General features: G+C 37.7%; 1 protein-coding gene across 5 annotated transcripts in view; it reads left to right on the top strand.

The window, feature by feature from the left end:
* CSMD3 (CUB and Sushi multiple domains 3) overlaps positions 1-23,760 on the top strand; it is a 684,493-nt gene that overhangs the window by 147,953 nt on the left and 512,780 nt on the right. For all 5 annotated transcript variants that reach the window (XM_084509891.1, XM_084509890.1, XM_084509889.1 and 2 more), the window contains exon 4: positions 20,078-20,272. In XM_084509891.1, coding sequence (XP_084366017.1) covers positions 20,078-20,272 — 195 coding nt within the window. The remainder of the gene's footprint in view (positions 1-20,077; positions 20,273-23,760) is intronic.

Genomic DNA, 23,760 nt, shown 5'->3' with positions numbered 1-23,760 from the left:
AGAAAGAGGTAGTGGTAGAGCTCAGCTGTCCAGTGCCCACCACACCATGCAATGAGGTTAATAATAGTACACTGAATACCAACAGTAATGTTAATTCTTATAAAAGAAAAATGGTAGTGTAATGGTGGAATAAACTAACAATTGCAGATAACTGTTTCCCATGTGAAGAGCATCTGGGAATTCTTACTAAAAGTGGGAATAAATAAATAAATAAATAAATAAATAAATAATAAAAACAAAGGGAAAAACAGTCTTCATGCTTTTGTGTTTGGAGTAGAATATGATTTTCCTCCCATGTGGAAAGCTGACTTTTGTTTAAGATACTACATTGTGCATGCACAGCTCAGCAGTAACTTTGTTTTGAGGAATATAAGTTACCCAAAGGCCTTGCACTTGCTCTTGATTAATGTCATGTTGCAGATGTTTATTTATTATATCTCTTTATTTTATTTCCTTCTATCAATTAATTTGAGTACACCATATTTACTGGTTAATGCATCATCTTGTGTGTAATTTGGACAAGATAGAAATGTTGTATTATTTCACCTTATTCAGTAGAGTCTTCAGGCCATAATGCAATTCAGCGCTGTGAAATTACCAGGGTAAGTACCATTAAAAGCAGAATCATGTATATATCCTTGACCCAGTATTTTTACATGCTTTTTCTCTGAACATTTCTAATGAAAAATTCATTTTATACCCAAGATTAAAATTTACCAAGGAGAACTTTTCTAATAAAAATGACTTTATTATGTAGCCACCTGCTTTAGACCTTGGAAGTATGATTGTGGTTAGAAAAATGACTGAGAATAGCATTTTATGATGTAAGATGTGCATTTTTAATGTATTTCTGAGCAAAATGAACAAAATAGTTTTGTTACTATTAGTTGTATGCCTTTAACTATAGAACAGAAAGCTATTTTTTCTCCCTTTTTATATCAGTAGTATTTTCATCTATATTCTGAATGCAGGATCCTTATGAGTATTGTTTGATATAAAGAAAATGGATTAAACTTCTGACAATATCAAATGGACAATATATTACTAGTATTTTGATAAAAAATGTTTTAATATTCAATACTGTGTGGTATTTGAAAATGTGATATTTTTACTTTATTACACATTATCACAAATTTACACTCATGAAAGTATGAATACATATCAATGACAGCTATGTGATACAGTAAAATGTGGCTAACTGAATAAGCTATATCATAATAGCTGTATCATACATAGTTTGAAAGCTGTGCTTGTGCAGCTTGAAGTCTTCATGAATTTGTGTTAAGGGTTTTAAATTTCATCTGATATGCTGACACCTGTGGCACACATAGAGACAAGAAGTTTGTGTTTTCTAAAAAAGATGTGCTATTAGAAAGATATGATCAGGACATTCAGAAAAGTAATTGCAGCAATCTAGTCTTGACTACACAAAGGCACTGCCTAACTAGAAACCCTATCTACCGGTTGAGCAGCATTGTCAGTCAGCCATGATGCAGAGCTGGTCCTATGTCAGTAATTCACAGAGCTGCTATGGTATTAGTGACATATACTGAAGGAAATGTTTGTCACTCTCCACAGTCGTATAATGGCTCTGAATGTTTCAGGTGCCACATACTACCCAGTTCTCATTTAGTTAGATCCTTTTAAGAGGGGGAAAACTCCTAATTTTCTATGTGCACATTTTGTGCCACAATCTAATAATGTGTCTACAACACACCTCGTATCCACATCTTATAATTTAATTCCATTTTTAAACCTTGAGTGATCCACTTTACAGGGAATATAACAATATATATATAAAGCAAGTTAATAATTTCAATATGTCAGAAGATCTCTTCCTTCAATATTAAAATACAGTATGTTGAAAAGACCTGTGGTGGTGAAACTTTGTCTAATAAGTCAGACATGAGACATGGTTGATTAGCGTTGCTGTCGTGGTTCCGCTCAAGTGGGCAGCTGAGCTCCACCACAGCCGCTCTCTCACTCCCCCTCCTCAAAGAGGAATGGGAAGAAAATATGTGAAAAGGGCTCAAAGGTTGAGATAAGGATGAGAAAATCATGCAGTAATTATTGTAACGGGCAAAACAGACTCGGCATAGGGAGATAGTAAGATTTATTGCTTATTACTAACAAGCTAGAGAAGTGAGAAACAAAGGAAAGAAACCAAAAGCACCTTCCCCCCACATCCACCCTCTTCCACCTCCTCCCCCCGAGCGGCGCAGGGGAACAGGGGAATGGGGGTTATGGTCAGTCTACAGTCCTTGATGAACTGATCCGGCGTGGGCTTCCCACAGGCAGCAGCTCTTCCAGAGCTGCTCCAGATATGGGTCCGTACCACGGGGTCCATCCCTCAGGAAGAAACTGCTCCAACCTGGCTCCCCCACGGACAGCAGCTCCTGCCAGGTCACCTGCTCCTGCGTGGTCTCCTCTCCACGGGCTACAGGTCCAGCCCAGAATCTGCTCCGGAAGGGGTCTTCCACAGGCGGCAGCCTCCATCGGTGCAGGGCCACCTGCTCCACCGTGGTCTCCTTCACGGGCTGCAGCATGGAACCCTGCTCCACCGTGGTACTTCATGGGCTGCAGGGGGACATCCTGCTTCACCATGGTCCTCACCACAGGCCGCAGGGGACTTCTGCTCCAGCGCCTGGAGCACCTCTCCCCCTCCTTCTTCACTGACCTTGGCGCCTGCAAGGCTGTTCCTCACTCCCTTCACTCTCCCGGCTGCTGTGTGGCGCAGCGTATTTTTCCCTGTCTTAAATATGCTCTCACAGAGGCACAAAACAACATCACTTATTGGCTCAGCTCTGGAAAACAATGGTGCCCTTACCAAATATGGGGCAGCTTCTAGATCCTTCTCGCAGAAACCACCCCTATGGCCCCCTGCTACCAAAACCTTGCCACGTAAACCCACTACACTTGCACATATATATGTATCATCAGACTGGTCTGCTCAGATGAACTTTGACAACAGAAAGCTGGAAATAATAGTGCATACTTTCTTTCTAAGAATAACCAATCTCTAGTTTATCATCATTTAAGCAATAAATATTTCAAATTAGCCTTTTTAACAGTTTAAAAGTCAATTCACTAATTAGCAAAGACTGTCATTGCTCAAGTGGCCTTCCTAAATATCCTTAGGAGTTCTCACTACTTTTCCACCAAAAAATAAATAAATAAATAATAATGTTTTATTTCATTCTGTTCCATTCTTTCAATATTCCTGTAATCTTGAGTAGAAAGTTATTAATCTCCCTAATAATTATGCTGTGCCTTGCAAAATAAAACCCTAATTTCAACAAGAGTCTAGATATAACAGTACATCAAATATATGAAAGTAATAAAACTTATTTAACATATTTGTCTATTTGACATATGTATCTATTTTTTTTTTTGCTCATGAAATTTGTGTGGAGACACTGTATATATGATTCCACACAACTTTTTTATGTTATGACATCTTCCTTCAATGGGTAAATTGCATTTTCCTAAATTCAGTTAGCTTCTCTTATCTTTGGTTACTGTAAATTCTCCAGGTATGTGTTGTCAATGAGGAACAATGCAGCATGTATAAAGGAACTAGCATAAAAGGAAATATGATGAGGTATTGATGGAACAGGGGTATAAACATAAATAATGTTATTACATATTTCTTGCCATAACTATTCAGATTTTGGATGATATTCTTTCTCTACAAGGCATAGTAAGAAATATGTATTACTACATATTACAGAAAGAATAGCAATATGGTTTAAGTTTTAGGATGAATTTTGATTTCAGATTGTCCTGGACTCTGAACTAGTCTTTGCTCTGTAATTACAACAGCCTCTTCCTAGTTGCCTACACAATACAGCAATGCCAAAAAAAAAAAAAAAAAAAAAAAAAGTACTTAGAACACTGTAGTCTAAATAGAACAATTGTGGATATATGGATTTATCACAGCTATTATTTGCAGGCAGGATGCATCTGTGTGGGCTTCATCAACTTGGGAAACTGAAAAAAAAAACACTATATGTGGCAGATATCATTCCTCAGTCTTGGCACTATGCTGATTACGTTGCATATTTTCAGAGTAGTGTGGATGGAGCAAGCTCTGTCATGTGCTATCATCACCAACAATTCTACTCCTGTTCCAAACTTCCTGTAGTCTCCAATGGTTTTCCTCACTCCAATATGTGACCTTACCTGCCAGCCATAATTGGGGTTTAAATGGTGAACTCAGCAGCTGTACAGGAATTTATTACAGATAATGCTTTAATATACCAAATACGAAACAATCTTTATACAGGGAATCAGAGAATGACAATGGTAGGAAGAGCCCTCTGAAGGTCTTCTGGTCCAACCCTTGTACTCAACCAACCTAGAGTAGGTTGCCCAGGACCACATCCAGATGGCTTTTGAAGATTTCCAAGGAGGGAGACTCTACACCCTCTTTGGGAAACCTTTACCAATGCTCCATCACTGGTACAGTAAAATGCTAATCTTGATAATTGATAGCTTTCTGTTAGATTCTTTCCATGTCCATGTCTCTCTTATACTGGGGGTGCCAGAACCACACACAGTACTCCAGGCACAGCCTCATCAATGCTGAACAGGGGGCAAGGATCACCTCTCTTGACCTGCTGGTGATACTTTTCCTAATGCATCCAAGAATTTGGCACATTGCTGGCTCGCATTCAATTTGGTGTCCACCAGTACTTCTAGGTTCTTTTCTTCAGAGCTGTTTTCCAGCTGGGAGGCTGGAAATAGTGGTTCCTGGGGCTGTTCCTCCCCATGTACAGGACACTGAACTCCTTCTTCTTCTTGAATGTAATGAGATTTTTGTCAGCCCACCTCTCCAGATGGTCCAGGTCCCTCTGAATGGCTGCACAGCCCTCCAGTGAGTCAGCCACTCCACCCCGAACCCAGGGACTTGCTAATGCCCTGTTTGCTCAACTATTCCCTGACTTCTTCTTCCAACAAAGGGACCATCTTTGTTCCAGCCTTTCAGTCTGGCCTAAGGGATCTGGGATTCCTGAAGGCTAGTATTGCTGGTAAAGACTGAGTCAAAGAAGGCATTCAGTACCTTGACCTTTTTACTATTCCTGGTAATCAGATCTCCTGTTTCCTTCAGGAGCAGGCCCATATTTTCCCTAGTCTTCCTTTTGTCATTGAGGTATTTTTAGAAGTTGCCCTTGATGTCCTTGACCAGATTCCATTCTATCTGGGAAATAAGGGTGGCTAATACTTTTAAAGCTGTACCTCTGTATGAGCTAAATATGCAGTATTTACTTGTTTGTCATTCTCTTAAGGTAACACCTCTGAAGTGTGTTTGCTGTCAAGATGTCAGATTTAATCCATGCCTACTGAAGTTTACAGTCATTATTTTCTGTTGATTTCACTTAGTGTTGGATTATGCCCTGATATGATACAATTATTGACTGCCATTGTCTTTCTCTGTGCTCTGTCAGCTCTCTAGTGCTGTTCCGTTTCTTCAACTGATTTAAACGTGTGTTCAGAACACACGTTCCCTATTGCATGCAAAGGGAATGTACAGCAAACCCTGGACCATTTCTTGCATTGCATTTGTCATGCTCACAATTATCAATGTTACTACTGTACTGCAGTTGTCACTTGTTTCCTGCACATAACCTAGACTTTGTTGTTGTTGTTTGTTTTTGCTGTTCTTGTTCTTTTACTTGTAGAAACATTACATGAATGCAGTTCTAATTTACTTAATGCTTAAAGCGACATGTTCTTAGAAAACTAAAATATAGTTTTAATGCTATAAATAGAAACATTCATGTGTTGCTTGCAGATAAGTCAAATGCAATGGTTGTTTCAACTTAGTTATCACCAAAATCAGACTTGGTATCATCAAAATCTACCTTTAAAGTTCCCTCAGGAGTTTTAAAAGACACTCCTATACTAATCAGTAAATGTATTTCAGGTAAATCAAGTTCCTCTGCCATTTTTTTTATTTTTTTTTTTCCAGGAAGGTAATTTCAAAGAGAAGAAAAACGTAAAAATATGCCATTCATTTAAAAATAAGTAAGAAACTATGCAATGTTTTTTCACTGTGTTATCTTCAGTGAACAGTAGAGACCCTCAGTCAGGTTACTATTTGCAAAGATATTTGTCTATCAGTGAAGAGCAATTGAGAACAGGAGCAATATATGTATTTTATAAATATATTTTATATATACATAATTTTTTTTTTTGCTTGTTTTCCTATAGGCAAAGAAGAAATCTTTCTCAGATTTCCTCTTACCTACCTATGTATAGATAGATAGAAGAATGTGACAGTCGCTTCTCTTTGACCAATATTAAAAACAAAAAAGAACGAAATTCAGGGAAGTTTTGGTTGTTAGTCAATTCTATTACTGCTGTAAACAACAGTGAATTTCAGAATGGTAACTACTCATTCTGAACTTGTATCTTCAGGTGAACAATCTGTTGAAATCAAGGAATAATCAGTTTTATTTTTTAATTACAACACAGAAGAAACTTGGTTTTTGGAGGAGAGGATTTTTTTCCCATTTACTCTGTTTTTATACATCTTTATTGCTCATGTAAGATCTTACAGAGCATTTATTAATAATATCTTTTTCTTCAGTCTTTGATCCATGAATATTTATATAGTTAAAGTGCCATGTAGGTATCTATTAATTGAAGAAAACATAAACAAAAACCACCAAAAACACAAACCAAGCAAACAAACCTACAATAGCATGCATGAAATCTTTGCTGTTGGCTTGGTGAATGTTGTCAATGGGTTCAAAAAGCACCAACATAAATAACATAAATATTAGCAGTAGGCTTCACTTGTAGAAACAGGCAGAACAGACTGTTTGGTTATCCCTGAAGATCTGCACAGCAGCTCTGGAAGACTGTTCTCTTTCTTTCTTTCTTTCTTTCTTTCTTTTTCTTTCTTTCTTTCTTTCTTGCTTGCTTGCTTGCTTGCTTGCTTGCTTGCTTTTTGCTTTTTACTACTATTAATAAAAAAGTACCTCAAAAACATATAGAAATCTGGATGGATTGTGATAATCCCAGTAGAGCGCATAGATTTCTACTAATGCTTAAATTAATTTCAGTTGCCTAATCTATGCATCATCTTTGTTACTAATTTACTTAGTAGCATATGGTATAGAAGTGAGACTTCTTTGGGATACAGGATGCAACTGGTGAAATACAAATGTTGTGGGAATTCATAAACTACACATTAAAATATGAAGAGCTTGGTTACTATAAAAATGAGAAGAGAGTGAAATGAAGGCACATAAAAATACCTTTATCTGCCATATCCTTTGCATGAATGTTATAAGGAAAATGCTGTGTGTGATATGTGTAATGAATACTGATGTTTTATGTTCATAATGATATGTACTATTATTGACAGATTGAGTGCAATTTATCATTGCTTGTATTCTGTTAATATATTTGCAATCAGATCATTTTTTCAGCACTATTTAATTCTTGTGGTTTGTAGCATGCTTTAACTGAATCTCAAAAACTGATATACTATAGACCACGCAGCATTTTTTAGTTGATGAAGAAAAGTTCTCAAGCTTCTAGTGCAACATACCTTTCACTTTTTCCTGAGTGGTATCTCACTGCCATGAACTGCTGCATCTCCTGTCACATTTCATGTGCACATTTTATATTCAGTACTTTTGCCAAATACAATATAATGATTCACCCTAAATTTTGGTGGGATTAAATAGTTATGGGAAAATAATATTATTGTAGGTCAAAAGCCGAAACAAACCAAATCAAAAAGGTATAAATGAATGCAAATCATCTATTTATTCATGAGAGCTCAGTCATCTGAAGAGTGTCATAAATTAATCTATCATGGTTTTGTAGAAAGATTAAAAGGCATAAATGGATAGGTAATTCCTAGCAACTTACTTTGGTGGACTTGCACTTATATTCAGGATGTTTTAAGAATGCTTTCTTAATATTGTGGTGGTTTTACCGTGCTGGGCAGCTAAACCCCACAACCGCACTCTCACTCCCCCTCCTTTGGATGAGGAGGGGGAGAAGTAAAGCAAAGAACAACTCACGGGTTGAGATAAGGATAATTTAATTAAAGGGAAATAATTATAATAATTAAATAAAGACTACCATGAACTAAACAATTTAACTAAGGGGAAGTAAAAGGGAAAAGGGGAAAAAGGGAGGAAAACAAACAAACAAAATAAATGAAAGCTATATGGAAGTGCAGAGGAAAGAAATTACTCTCTACTTCCCACAAATGAGCGATGATTGACCACGTCCTTGAAGCAAGGCCTCAACGCACGCAGCCGGTGTTCGAGAGGAGGACCGACGTCTTCTCAACGAGAGCCCACCCCCTCCCCTCTTCTTCCTGTTTCCACCTTTTATTGCTGAGTGTGACACCACATGGTATGGAATATCCCTTTGATTGGTTTAGGTCAGCTGCCCTAGTGATGTTTCTCTCCTCACTTTTTTGCCCACCCCCTAGGAGGGTTAGAGAAAGGCCCAATGCTGTGCCACTGCTGCTCAGCAGTAGACACAACACTGGTGTGATAACACTGCTGTTCCAGCTACAAGTACAGAGTACGGCACTGTATGGGCTGCTGCCGGGAAAGTTAACATTCCAGCCAGACCCAGTACAACCTCCACCCCTTATTCCGTAACATTTGTGTCACACTCAGATCCCCATACTTTAGCATACAAGCATTCTCATCATTATCCCTTGTCCTTTAATAGGACAAGGATTTAACAGGACAGGATTAATAGGCAGGTGTATCTTTTCATTCCATAGGTCTTTCTTGAAAAATGTTCATAAGAACTGTTGATGATTAGGTCTTCATCTGCCAAAGTGGCCACTCAAGGCAGGCGGAGTTGGATGTCTGGACACCAGCACCAGCTTAGCTCAAGTCCTTGTTGCACTGCCCAGCTCCTTGCAAAGTTGACCTGTCGTTGATCCTACAGCATCTTCCTACAACATATAACTTAGATTATAGATTAGTTTTTTCTCAATGTCAAATCTCCTTGAGGCACACACTTGATATCCCCATTCTTTTGCATGACCCACCAGGTATACCCTGGTCCTTGGGCGAAGACAATCCCACGAGTGGGTTTGCCTTTTCCCGAGGCAGGAGCAACCCACACTGCCTTCCCCATCCACCTTCCTACATGCACTACGGGAACTTTAGCTCCTTTCACAGTGTGTAGGGGTTTTGTTTCGGCAGCACCAGCACGGCTGTCAGACCCCCTATTGTTAACTAGCCAAGTGGCCTCTGGTAGATTTGTGTCCCATTGTTTCCATGTCCCAGCACCTAATACTCGTAACATAGTCTTTAACAGTCCATTGTACCTCTCAACCTTCCCAGAGGCTTGTGGGTGATAAGGGATGTGGTACACCCACTCAATACCATGCCTCTTTGCCCAGGAGGTAACAAGATTGTTTCGGAAATGACTCCCATTGTCAGACTCAATTCTCTCTGGTGTACCATGACGCCACAATACTTGTCTTTCCAGGCCCAAGATAGTGTTTTGGGCTGTGGCATGGTTTACAGAGTATGTTTCCAGCCACCCAGTAGTTGCTTCTACCATGGTGAGTATGTACCGTTTGCCTTGGCGAGTTTTTGGGAGTGGTCCGATATAGTCAATTTGCCAGGCCTCACCATATTGAAACCCTAGCCATCTCCCCCTGTTCCAGGGAGATTTTACCTTCATGGCTTTCTTGATTGCAGCACAGGTCTCACACTCATGGGTAACCTGTGTGATGGCCTCAATGGTCAAGTCCACCCCTCGATCACGAGCCCATCTGTAAGTGGCATCCCTCCCCAGATGTCCTTATGTTTCATGGGCCCATCGAGCTACAAACAGCTCACCCTTACGTTCCCAGTCTAGGTCCACCTGAGCCACTTCAATTTTCGAAGCTCGATCCACTTCTTTGTTGTTCTGATGTTCTTCAGTAGCGCGACTCTTGGGCATGTGGGCATCTACATGACATACTTTAACATCCAGGTTTTCTACCCGGGCAGCAATATCTTGCCACAGGGTAGCAGCCCAGATAGGTTTACCTCTGCGCTGCCAGTTGCTCTCTTTCCATTGCTGCAGCCACCCCCACAGAGCATTTGCCACCATCCATGAGTCAGTATAAAGATACAATACTGGCCAATTTTCTCTTTCGGCGATATCTGGGGCTAGTTGTATGGCTTTTACTTCTGCATACTGACTCGACTCACCTTCCCCTTCCATGGCTTCCACAACTCATCGTATGGGACTCCACACAGCAGCTTTCCATTTCCAATGGCTCCCTATCACACGGCAGGATCCGTCAGTAAACAACGCATACTGCTTTCTGTCTTCTGGCAACTCATTGTATGGTGGTGCCTCTTCAGCACGGGTTACCTCTTCTGTTGGCACTCCGAAATCTCTGCCTTCCGGCCAGTCCATAATCTCTTCCAGGATTCCTGGGCGATTGGGTTTTCCCATTCGAGCCCGCTGTGTAATTAACGCTATCCACTTACTCCATGTAGCATCAGTTGCATGGTGTGTAGTGGGAATTTTCTCTTTGAACATCCAATGTAACACAGGTAGTCGCGGTGCCAAGAGGAGCTGTGCCTCTGTACCCACAACTTCTGAAGCAGCTCGAACACCCTCATATGCTGTGAGTATTTCTTTTTCAGTTGGGGTGTAATTGGCTTCTGATCCTCGATAGCCCCGACTCCAGAAGCCCAGAGGTCGACCTCGAGTTTCTTCTGGGGTTTTCTGCCAAAGGCTCCAGGTGAGCCCATGCTCCCCAGCTGCAGTGTACAGTATATTTTGCACAGCTGGTCCAGTACGGACAGGCCCAAGGGCTACTGCACGAGCTATTTCTTGTTTGATTTGTTCAAATGCCTGTTGTTGCTCAGGGCCCCACTCAAAATAGTTTCTCTTTCGAGTCACTCGATATAGAGGACTCACAAGCTGACTATAGCCTGGCACATGCATTCTCCAGAATCCCACGAGGCCTAGGAAAGCTTGTGTTTCCTTTTTGCTAGTTGGTGGAGACATTGCTGTTATTTTATTGATCACATCCATTGGAATATGGCGACGTCCATCCTGCCATTTTACCCCCAAGAACTGGATTTCCTGTGTAGGCCCCTTGACCTTGCTCTTTTTAATGGCAAAACCAGCTTTCAGGAGAATTTGGATTATTTTCTTCCCTTTCTCAAAAACTTCTTCTGCTGTGTTGCCCCACACGAGGATGTCGTCAATGTACTGAAGGTGCTCAGGAGCTCCCCCTTGCTCCAGTGCAGACTGGATCAGTCCATGGCAAATAGTAGGGCTGTGTTTCCACCCCTGGGGCAGCCGATTCCAAGTGTATTGGATGCCCCTCCAAGTGAAGGCAAACTGCGGCCTGCATGCTGCTGCCAAAGGGATGGAGAAAAATGCATTAGCAATATCAATTGTGGTGTACCCCTTGGCTGCCTTTGACTCTAGTTCGTACTGAAGTTCTAGCATGTCCGGCACTGCAGCACTCAGTGGTGGCGTGACTTCATTCAGGCCTCGATAGTCCACTGTTAGCCTCCACTCGCCATTAGACTTTTGTACTGGCCATATAGGACTATTAAAGGGTGAGCGAGTCTTGCTGATTACTCCCTGACTCTCCAGTCGGTGAACCAACTCATGGATGGGAATCAGGGAGTCTCGGTTGGTGCGATATTGCCGTTGGTGCACCGTTGTAGTAGCAATTGGTACCTGTTGTTCTTCAACCTTCAGCAATCCTACAACAGAAGGGTCTTCTGAAAGGCCAGGCAGGGTAGACAGCTGCCTAATCTTCTCTGTGCTCAAAGCGGCTATGCCAAAAGCCCACTGGTATCCTTTTGGATCCTTGAAGTACCCTCTCTTGAGATAGTCTATGCCAAGGATACACGGAGCCTCTGGGCCAGTCACAAGGGGATGCTTTTGCCACTCATTCCCAGTTAGACTCACTTCAGCTTCCAGTACAGATAGTTGTTGGGATCCCCCTGTCACTCCAGAGATACAGGTGAGTTCTGTCCCTTGGTAGCCTGATGGCATTAAGGTACATTGTGCGCCAGTGTCCACTAAAGCTTTGTATTCTTGTGGTTCTGATGTGCCAGGCCATCGGATCCACACAGTCCAATAAATCCGGTTATCCCTCTCCTCTACCTGGCCAGAGGCAGGGCCCCTCTAGTCCTGGCTGGAGCGTCTGCCACTTAATTCTTGCAAATGCACAAATTCTGGCAAATGAGAGGTAGAGGTCCCTTCATCATGGTCAAGAATAACATCAGCTCTTCTACTGCCTCTGGGGTACTGCCCAATAGAAACTGGAGCAGCATTTCTCTTAGGAGCCCTTCTTCTTGCTGCTGTATTTCCTTTCAGTTCACGTACCCGAGCAGCTAGGGTTGAAGTAGGTACACCATCCCATTTCCTCATATCTTCCCCATGGTCACGCAGATAAAACCACAAGGTGCCACGTGGTGTACGTCTTGGGTACTCTCTCTCTTGAGCAGGCGAATGCTGATTCTTAGTGGCTGAAGTATCACTCTGTCTAAATGAGGGGGAATATACTTGTTCCACGAGCTTGTCAAGTCCTTTAGACAGTTTCTCCACAGCTGAGACACAGGACTGTAGCGGAGCAGAGAGATTGTCTTCATATTGTTGAAGCTGGCAGGAGACATCATACATTGTTGGTCCCATCCCCTCGTCCCAGCGAATTGCTGCCAGGGTACTGGCATGTGCTGATGGTGCACTCCGCACAAATTTACGCCACATGCATGTTGTGCACTGGACTTCATCGGGGTCTTGAGGTGTCTGGGCATTGTCCAAATCACTATAAATCATCTCCCGCACAGCTAATTCCCGCAGATGCTGGAGACCTTTATCCACAGTGGTCCACTTGCCTATGTGATATACAATATCTTCCTTATGGGGATATCTTTCTTTGATAGCTGCCAGGAGTCGTCTCCAGAGGCTGAGGGCCTGTGCTCCTCTCCCGATTACTTTGTCGATTACCCTTTCTCTAGAGAGGGATCCCAGCTGCTTGACTTCATTGCCTTCTAATTGTAGGCTACTGGCCCCAGCATCCCAGCATCAGAGCAGCCAAGTGAGGATGTGTTCACCTGGGCGTCGACCATAATCCTTTCGTATTTCTCGCATCTCACTCAGGGATAAGGATCGAGTGATTTCTGATTCCTTTATGATTTCCGTCTCGTCTTCCTGTTGTTTTTGTGATGGCTCTGCTTTAGAGGTGCCTGCCAATTCCCCTTCTCCCTCCTTCTTAGGAGAGCCTTCTTCCCTTACTAAACGAGCTGACCTCCGTTTCCATTGTTTTGACTTGACTATGGGGGCGACTGATACCATAGTTGGTTGGTCCTCTGGGTCAGCCACAGCGTGTGTTACTTGGTCATCAGATTCAGAGACTTCCTCCCGCTCTTCAAATTGCTGGATGATGTTAAACAGTGTTTGATAGGAATAAACCAGGACCCAGCACAATGCTGCAAGCTGTTGTTCTCCGGCATTATCAGGGTCAGGACATACAACTCTCAAACATTCTACCAAGTTTTTAGGATTTAGCACTTGCTCAGGGGTGAAGTTCAAAACTATTGGAGGAGACACTCGTGACAGGTATCTGCTAACATCATCCCACACACCGTGCCACTCACCACAAGACTGTTTCGGGACAGATTCCCAAATAAGTTTTCTAAACAATCGACTAATCTTAGAGAGAAAATGACACCTGTTATTCAGAATTAGAAATAGCAATAGATGGGTTACAGATGGATCTTCAAAATACTCCCAAACTGTTGTAATTAGCCCACTGTGAAAGAAGGGAAAGGTACCATTCCTGATATTATTAATAAACTGGTGTCCAGATGAGAAAAGGAAGGCAGTGTAGTTCTGAATATTCTCTGAAAGATAGATTCCATGGGACCCAAATGATAACAGCGCAGAGCCTGAATTCCAGATTAAACCCAAGGTCAGTGCTTGGCAGCACAGCGAATTAAAAAAAGTGAACACAGATTGTAGCACTTTGTCAGATCGGATATATAGGAGAAAGGAGAATATGACACGGATTGCATGACATATGAACAAAGCTATTATTAACAGGACAATGTACATGGTTACTAGCAAGCAAGTGTGTTAGTTGTATGCGTTTAATCAATTCTATTGTTATCTCAACCCTTCGAGCCCCACGTTGGGCGCCAAAACGGACTGTGGTGGTTTTACCGTGCTGGGCAACTAAACCCCACAACTGCTCTCTCACTCCCCCTCCTTTAGATGAGGAGGGGGAGAAGTAAAGCAAAGAACAACTCACGGGTTGAGATAAGGATAATTTAATTAAAGGGAAATAATTATAATAATTAAATAAAGACTACCATGAACTAAACAATTTAACTAAGGGGAAGTAAAAGGGAAAAGGGGAAAAAGGGAGGAAAACAAACAAACAAAATAAATGAAAGCTATATGGAAGTGCAGAGGAAAGAAATTACTCTCTACTTCCCACAAATGAGCGATGATTGACCACGTCCTTGAAGCAAGGCCTCAACGCACGCAGCCGGTGTTCGAGAGGAGGACCGACATCTTCTCAACGAGAGCCCACCCCCTCCCCTCTTCTTCCTGTTTCCACCTTTTATTGCTGAGTGTGACACCACATGGTATGGAATATCCCTTTGATTGGTTTAGGTCAGCTGCCCTAGTGATGTTTCTCTCCTCACTTTTTGCCCACCCCCTAGGAGGGTTAGAGAAAGGCCCAATGCTGTGCCACTGCTGCTCAGCAGTAGACACAACACTGGTGTGATAACACTGCTGTTCCAGCTACAAGTACAGAGTACGGCACTGAATGGGCTGCTGCCGGGAAAGTTAACATTCCAGCCAGACCCAGTACAAATATGATTGCTGATCTCAAGAAGTAGCATATGACTGGCTGATATTGATCTTTTCTTTTTCATGTTTTCCTTCATTGTACTAACATTACCCACTCTATTTTTTCCTTTCCTTGGGGCTTCCCTCAGTCTGTAAATTCAAGTTGGCTGGGTATGTATATGTATTTTTCAATTTATACCTGGGAAGACAATATTAATTCTATATGGATCAGTGAATTCTTCTAGTCCCATTAAGATCTATAGTTAGAGGACAATTATACATATGTTCAGACCAATGTGAATGAGAACAAAATAAATAAATAAATAAATAAATAATAAAATAAGCAAAATATAAATTTTGAGAAAGAAAATATATTATGGGGTATGTGGAGGAATGGCTAAGTGAAGTAGGCCATGTGAATATTGCACAGCTAGGAGGCCGCGAGCTAACAAAGTATCGAACACGGCTCAAATGAGCCTGAGAAAGTACGTAAATAAGTCTGAGAAAATACGTAAATGCGGCCTGGGAAGGAACGTAAGTTCTGGGAGGTTTTAGGGAGGTTTCAGGTACAAGAACATGATATCTATTGGTGGTCTGGGAAAGTACTAACTGTGTTATTTCGGTGGGAAACTAGCTGATAGAATAGAGAAATGCACTAACCAATCATGAGCTTAGCTTTTGCAATATGTATGAGCTAATTATATTGAATTAGATAAAAGACGACTGAGCTATCCAATAAATCGAAGTTCACTGATCACTCATATTGAGCGTCTGTGTCTTCCTTCCGTCGACAACAAATGTCCTCGCAACAGGGGTAGAAACTATTAAGTTACTTTTTTAGTGTACATAATCTTTTGAAAACCATTAAAAACAAACAAACAAACAAACAAAACATTAGAAGGTCTGATATAATTGAATTTTGGGCAACTGAATTTCAATCTACTTCATATTGCTATAAATGTGTCTTCTTTCCCAGTATTTGGGTATGTTGGGATGTATAGTACTCATTACACCCACATACAAACTACATGTCACGCTTTTGAAATTGGTCTTGACACTTCCATACAGTACTGTTCTCTCTTGTAAGAAAATATATATGCATTGCTTTTTGAAAGGCTATCTGTATACAACAGTATTACAGTATTTCCAGTCTCGTAGGCATCTTATTTTTAATATACTGTGTTGCCTTAAATGAAAACAGAGTCTTGAAAGGTGTAAATAAATGAATACATCTTCTGTATCCAGATGTACCTTACAGTTGTAAAGTATCTATTAAAAATTGCAAACCCAATTCTTTTTTAGTTCAATGTAAATGAGATTTTGTTTGTCCCACAATGTGCAGATTTGTGATAAGGGACTAAATTAAATGCAATGCCTAGTGAACATGGTTTCCTCTCAGTGTTGTTGTGTGTCCCAACAAAAAGAAAAGTTGTTTGGATTTCTAATACTTGCATGATGAATGTGAATATTTGTATAATTTTCTAATAGATAAAATATTTATTTTTAAATAAAAAGTAGATCATAATTACTTTATTAATATACACTTTTTAAATTAAATTAATGATAATTATATGAAGTAGTTTTGCATGAGTTTTTCTCTTTGGTATTTACTGTTTATCATACTATATTTTTTATATCTAATTAAACAAGATTCTAAGAGTATTATTTCAAAATTAGATTTCATTGTGAGTTAAATTTTAAAGAGCAATGAACACAAAGAGGATATATTTATTTATTTATTTAGACTTTATTCCTGCTAATTCTTGAATAATGAAATAGTGGAATTTAAGACGAGACAGTTGGAAATTCTGTATTCTTCTCAAAATGTCAATTTTCTAAACTAAGAACTTTTGTGTTAATAATTCTGTTTTATTAAAACAAACAAACAAACAAACAAACAAACTCTTACATAACTTACATAAACTCTCCTTATTTTTTCCAAGCTTCTGGAGACCTCTTACTTTTAATGTTTAATAAATCTCTGATGCTTATCTGGAAGCGTGTGGAAAACAAGCAAACATAAGCTTTTGTCCTAATTTGATCTACAATTACATATTACCTGTCTTTACAAATTATATTTCTTGAAGTTTGGTCCATTGGAAGGATTGAAATGATTTCAGAAATATGGAAATGAAAATGGATTCTACTTATCAAAAAAGACAAGACTAATACAGTTATTTGGTGAAAACTAATGCATTTGTATATGTTCTAAATGAATGTACTTGTAATTGTTCAAAGTGAAAATACTCATAGAAGCAATATGTTTTAAATTGTATAGTTTATTATCTACTTTATTATTTAGAATCAGGAACAAAATGACTTGAAGGGCTAGAAGTAGTGACGTACTCCCTAAATTACTTTAATAATATTAAAAGTTAATGGAAAAGGCCCATTATTCTTTTAAAACAAGTCATATAGTAATGTAACAGGAAAATGAGTTTAATTTTAGAAGAAGGTTGATTTTTAATTTGTGCTTTAAGATATTATATCATTTCATAATAATTGTGGTGTTTTCACCCTGATCAACAACTAAACTCTACCACAACCACACTCTTACTTCCCTTCCTCAAAGGAAAAGGGTGAGAAAATAATATGGAAAATGGCTCAAAGGTTGAAATAAAGACAGGGAGATCACTTACCAGTTACCATAAAAAGCAGACTCAGCATAAGATATTCATAGAATTTATTGCCTATTACTACCTATAGCAGCAAGAAACTAAATGCAAACTAAGGGACACCTTTGGATAAGATTTGAACACTTGATTATAACAGGTGTCTCCATGGAAACTTAGAAATCTCTATAGAGACTTTATACCCTTTAACATGTTTATGCCCTTTAACACATTTATAGGCAGGCTGTGTTACTCATACTCTTGGTATTTGAATGTGTTTTGCAGACAGTGAATTTATCACCAGCAATCCAACAAATCTGTGTACCTGTTGCTTTAATAAATTGCACTACTCATTAAATCTGTCTGTGATAGTTCTCACTGAACACAACCAAACTCTTTAAATGTGGCCATGGTAGTTCATGCAATGCGATTAGAGTGAGAATGTGCTACATTATTTTTGAATCTATAATCATGATAGTTCAGTACCCTAAATGCAACCGGACTTATAATAGCTAATTGGGTATACCCTTAACGCAACACCCCACTACCAAAAGCTCGTTGCATAAACCCAGTATAAAAATACACTGCCTTCTTTAGGTAATTTTTGAACAGTAAGAGTAAAGCAAGCAATTTTAGGCAGTGACTGTTAAAGACAACACTAGTCTTTATATTCTTAATTTTGAAGGACTGGGTATCTTTTTGTGGCCTTTTCACATACCACTAAGGAACACAGAAAGATTTAGTCTTCCTGGAGAAGAAAAAATAAAAATAAAAATAAAAACACTGTGTACAGATGAAGTTTTCAACTTAATTAAATACAACTTTATAAGATAACCAAAAATCAACAGATGATTTTCTAACCTTCATTTTGAAATTGTGTGATGACACTGAATAACTTGAATGGCCTTGGAAACACTTTTTAAGGATTTAAGAGATATCTTAAGGACAGAACACACAGCTTGATAAAGCAATAATAAGAACATTTAGGCGAGCCTTAAAGAGACCATGATGAGACAGGTCACTATCTTCTTACTTCTGTGTTGTATCCTTATGCAAGGTAATAAGAATCAAATCCATCTCTATACAGTTTATTATGTTATTATGTTAGAGAAAGAAAGCAATGACAATAATAGCAGCACCATAGCTAATGTGCATATTTAAGTGTTCCTATGTTCATATTCACATGAAAACATGATTGCTACTGCAAGTCTTGGTATTTGTATACACGTATATATAGCAATTTTATAGAGACATTTATAGCATACAGAGACATATATGGTTGTACTGGGTTACTCCTTTTAACAGCTGTTTTATAGTTATTTTCATGTCTGGTATCAGAAATATAATAATATATCATATTTCTTGGTAGTTCTTGGCAGAGAAGTTGGACAATGTAATACATCTTATGAGCCATACCGCTTATTTTGATAAACACTTCTGCTTTTTTTCTTTAATCAAAATGAACTGTTACAGTTCTAGTTTTTTGTTCTGTTTGTTTTGTTTTTTTTTTTTTTCATATTATATTTAAATCCATATATATATGTATGTGCATTTACACATACTCCTGAGCACATCGGGGATGCAGAGGAACAGTTTAGTTACATAGAACACAGGAAAGGAAGTAAGATAATACATATATAACCAACTGCTGTTGTCTTGTTTCCTTTCTTTGGTGGATTAGGGAAATTTACAATGCATCCAAGTACAGGTTTACCTGATTTGCCTCTTCCTTTTAAGCATTAGGATTTTAAATCCTAATGCTTAGGATTTACAACTTGGCACAAATTTTGAAGAACACAGGCCAGGTAATTATTTCACTCACACTTTTTGCAAAATCTATCTTTTTACGTCTATTAACTAAAGGTCTTCAGTAACAATGGGCATGTGCAATGTTGTAGTTAAGCAGTTCACACAACAGCCAAAAGAATATACAGTTGAAGTGCGAGCACCACCTGAACTCTAATATATCTGCTCAGTGACAAAACTGTGACTCATTTTTGACTCTCAGTAATTTAAATCCCTGAATCAGAACAGAAGTAACACAGACCTATGGTATTACATACATTTAAATTAACCAATACTTTGCTTAGAAATCAGTTACCAACAATATTTCATCACTTTTGTCTCATTATCTAAAACCTAATAAATCATTTAACATTTTTCTTATCATGCTGATTTGTTAAAAACTCCCAGTGTTTGCCCTTGAATACTTTTTTTTCTTTCTTTGAAATTTGGTTGATTTAGATTTGACATTCTCCAAATCTGTATTACAGCTTTGTTTACTATTCTGCATTTGTACAACTTAAGAGTCATGAAAACATCAAGTTCCTTTGTTTGTTCTTCCTATGTAAGCAATTCTTTGCTAGTGATTAAGAAAAATATATGAGCTTGCCTATAGCTGGGGTTTAAGGAAAACTTTGTGCTTATTTTCATATAATCACATTCTGCTTTGTATTTGTGGACATATATGCAAATGCTCAATAGACCAAGAAAAGGTTTTTCAATGTTAAGAGTTGAAAAATATTCATTAAAATACATTATCTACCCAAAGTTGCGCTAATTTACATTTTCTTTATTTTTCAGCACAACACAGTATTGATTTATAAAAATATTGTAAGTAATAATAAATATTTATTCTCTAGAATTACAGAGTAGCTCCTGTGGCAATCCAGGAATTCCACCAAAGGGTATCTTGTACGGTACAAGATTTGATATTGGGGACAAAATCCGATACAGCTGTGTAACTGGATATATTTTGGATGGCCATCCTCAGCTTACTTGCATAGCTAACTCTGTGAATACTGCATCATGGGACTTCCCTGTTCCTATTTGTAGAGGTAAGATAAATACTACAATGATATTCTCAAATATATAATAATAATACTATGCGTATTAGTTTGAATTACCTAAAATGTCTGTTTAAATTACTAACTTTAACATTGTGATCAAAGAAAAAAATATTTTAGAATATTTTTATCTCTTGCTCATATATATCTATCTATATCTATACACACCTGTTAATTTTTCAGTAAGTATCCCAGTAAAATTGCTCTGAAACATTTGACTCTCTCTTATAGAGTTGACAAAAACATTCCATCTGAAATTAGCATTCTGATTTAATAAATAACAACAATAACAACCTGTTGAATTAAAACCTGATTAATAAGTACCACAACAATTTAACCAGATATGGGAAGTGCATATCATATATGGAAATACCATTCTATTCTTTCTTATTCTTGGTGTAAAGCTATGCTTATCCCTGATCTCGAAGAAAATGCAGTTATTACACATAATTTTCTAGTAAAATCATTAATAACTCCTAATTCTTCCATTCCTACAAGACAGAAAATGCTGGCTCATAATGACAAAGATACACAATCAAGGCATAACTACGAATTTTGTTTAAGGAGATGGTTATAAACGATTTGATAGAAAAGTGAATTTGGACAAAACTTAAATTTGTAAGAAAGGTGAAGGTTAAGGAACTTCATCTTACACCATTGTCCAAATTCTTGATCTGCCAATTATGAAATGAGTTGACATTCAAATTTCACCCTGAAATGAAGATGACAGACTTGAACTTGATGATTCCACTTGTCAATCAATCACCTCAGTCACAATGTTACATAAAATTTCTTTTGATGTATCTCATTCAGGAGAACTTTTGATAGATTTTATTTTTATTCCAAGGGAAATGCACAGCGCAACTTTGGAATAATATGCTCCCAAAGTAGTCTTGCGCTTAAAAATAACTCCAACATGTAAGCAGAAGACTATCATATATGAATATAGAAAGTACACATTCTTCTTGATCATGATCATCATCTGTAAGGAAAAACAGAGTTGATAAACTGGAAAGGATTTGGAAAAAGAGGAAGTAAGTTATATTAGGTTTCAAAATTTTCATGTTATTTAGAGACTGACGGAGATCGCTTTTCACAGTATGTGAAAGAAGATGTGACTTGATTTACTACAGAAAGTCATGCAGAAGGACAACATTGGTTCAGACCAAACAGCTCCCTAGTCTAGACCAACAGCACTGAAGAATCCAAGGAGTATAACCCTGACAATAATAATAATAATTATTATTATTATATAAAGTAACAATAATAATAATAAAAATGGTGACAATGATGATAATAATAAATAATAATCATTTTATTATAAAATAATAATAATAATAACAACAACAACAATAATAAACGCTGTGGACATTATTAGTGGTGGTTACTAATTACTGAAATTACACGTAGCAACGTGAAATTTTGATTTAAATTTTAACATCAGGCTTAATGGCTTGAAGGCTTATTGCACCTGCATACTGTTAGGGAATTTTTGGTCTAATTTCAATTAAAAATGTCACTAATTACTGTAACTCTATGTTTGATATTGGAAACATCTAGCTTTACATTTAATATGGAAACCTTTGTGATTCCATTCTAATAGATATGTCCTAATTTTTTCTAATGCAATTATCTAAACACAGAATTCTGCAGGAGGTTGCTAAAGGTGATTATGCAGTAATGAGCTTCTTATCTCTTTCTCTCTGTTTGCCATGGAGACTTTATTTGATTAAACACTTATCTGTAAAGAGTTCCTCTGATAAATGTCTTACTGTTCTCTACCAATGGTCATTACATTTAAAACAAGTTTATGGTTTAAATCTGATGCATAACACTGATATTTGTATTATTTAAGTTCCATATTTTGGGCCTAATTTTATTCAAAGAGAAAAATGTTCTTCATCAAATGCCTTCTTTTTTCTTTACTAGTCTCTGTGGTACCATGTTGGAAAATCAGTGCACATGCCCAACCGTTGCTTTATTTCACATCCTGTTTCTCAGTGAAGATAGTTCAAATGCACAGATTTTTTCACCTGCCAATTACATGTTCTGACATACATACATATATTTTATTTTCTATTAGAATTAATAGAAATGCAAAAACACCTTATTTAAAAGAAAACAAAATTGGTCAATTATACTGTGCGTAACCTGTGACTAGTTTTTAAAGTCTTCATCCCTGACAAATTAATTTGATAAGGTTGTTTTCAACAGTGAAGCATGACAAAAGATTTAGCATATTACTTTCCATTCCTGAGATAATGTTGCAGCTTGTAATTTCTCAATAATGCAACAAGGTATGAATAATTTACTGAGGTTAATAAATAAGTGTACACTTATATGCAATATTGTCATTTTATAAAGATTATAATACTTACAAAAACAAAAGGGTATTCTGACTTTCATAATTTTAAAACTTTTCCTGTTCCAGGGTAAAAATAATTATCATCATATAAGAATTTTCATTCTAAAACTGTTCCTTTAGAATTCAAAATTTTTGAAAAAAAATTACACAGGTTTTATGTATATTTTAGTTATAATTCTATTAAAATATTTTCACTGTTGCTTGTGTAGCTGCAAGTTATTTATCACTATTAAACTAAAAAAAAAATTTTTGAATTTTTGTCATGATGTCAGATAGAAATATTGGAACATTGCTCATGGTTAGAACTTTCAATTCCATATAACAAGATGTATAGACAATATACAAGGCCCGTTTACATGATTGCTGCTCAGTGTTTGGAATTTCTGGAAGCTGTCTTTCTCAAGGATACAGGACAGTTTAATTCTCCATGATGGAGAATTAAAGTATCATTGCTCTTCTCTCAATGAAAGAGCATAGAAAGGAGAAGAGAAGGGGAGGTTCTTCCTTCAGATTTAAGAAGCTGTCTTGTTCTTGTGAGAACAATCTTGTGAAGTGGAAAAAGTTAGTGCATTAGTTTTAAAACAAACAGAAACAAACACACAAGCAAATGCAAGCATGACAAAGGTTAGGTAAGCTGGAAATTGAATTTTCCAAAATTCCTACTGCTGCTTTGCAATGTTTTCCAGATATATGTGTCTATTTATTCATTTATTTTGCTGACAGTTGACAGTATTCATGCTATCTGACTTTAGATTCCATTATTTAGGTAGTTATGTCAAATCTGATTGTTTAAGATAGCCTTCATTATCAATGGACATAAATAGATCCATGTTATTTTAAAATAAAAGTTATCATCTCATAGAACTTCAGACTTCTGCTTAAGGATGGCATAAATTATGCCTGTCACCATACACAGAAATTTACATTTGTTTCATTGGCTATAAATATAGATTAAAATTATTAGTTCAGAATATTCTTAATGTTACTATTCATGAAAATAAATAAATAAATAAATAAAATAGATAAAAATCATTCAGGTTACAAGTATTAGTCTTTTCACTTTCACTTTCATTTTTTCTGCTCTAACAAATAGTTGTAGAGCATATTTTAACAA

Source organism: Aythya ferina, assembly GCF_964211825.1.
Source record: "Aythya ferina genome assembly, chromosome: 2".
Taxonomy (NCBI): Eukaryota; Metazoa; Chordata; class Aves; order Anseriformes; family Anatidae; genus Aythya; species Aythya ferina.
This window is presented reverse-complemented; position numbering and strand designations above follow the sequence as displayed.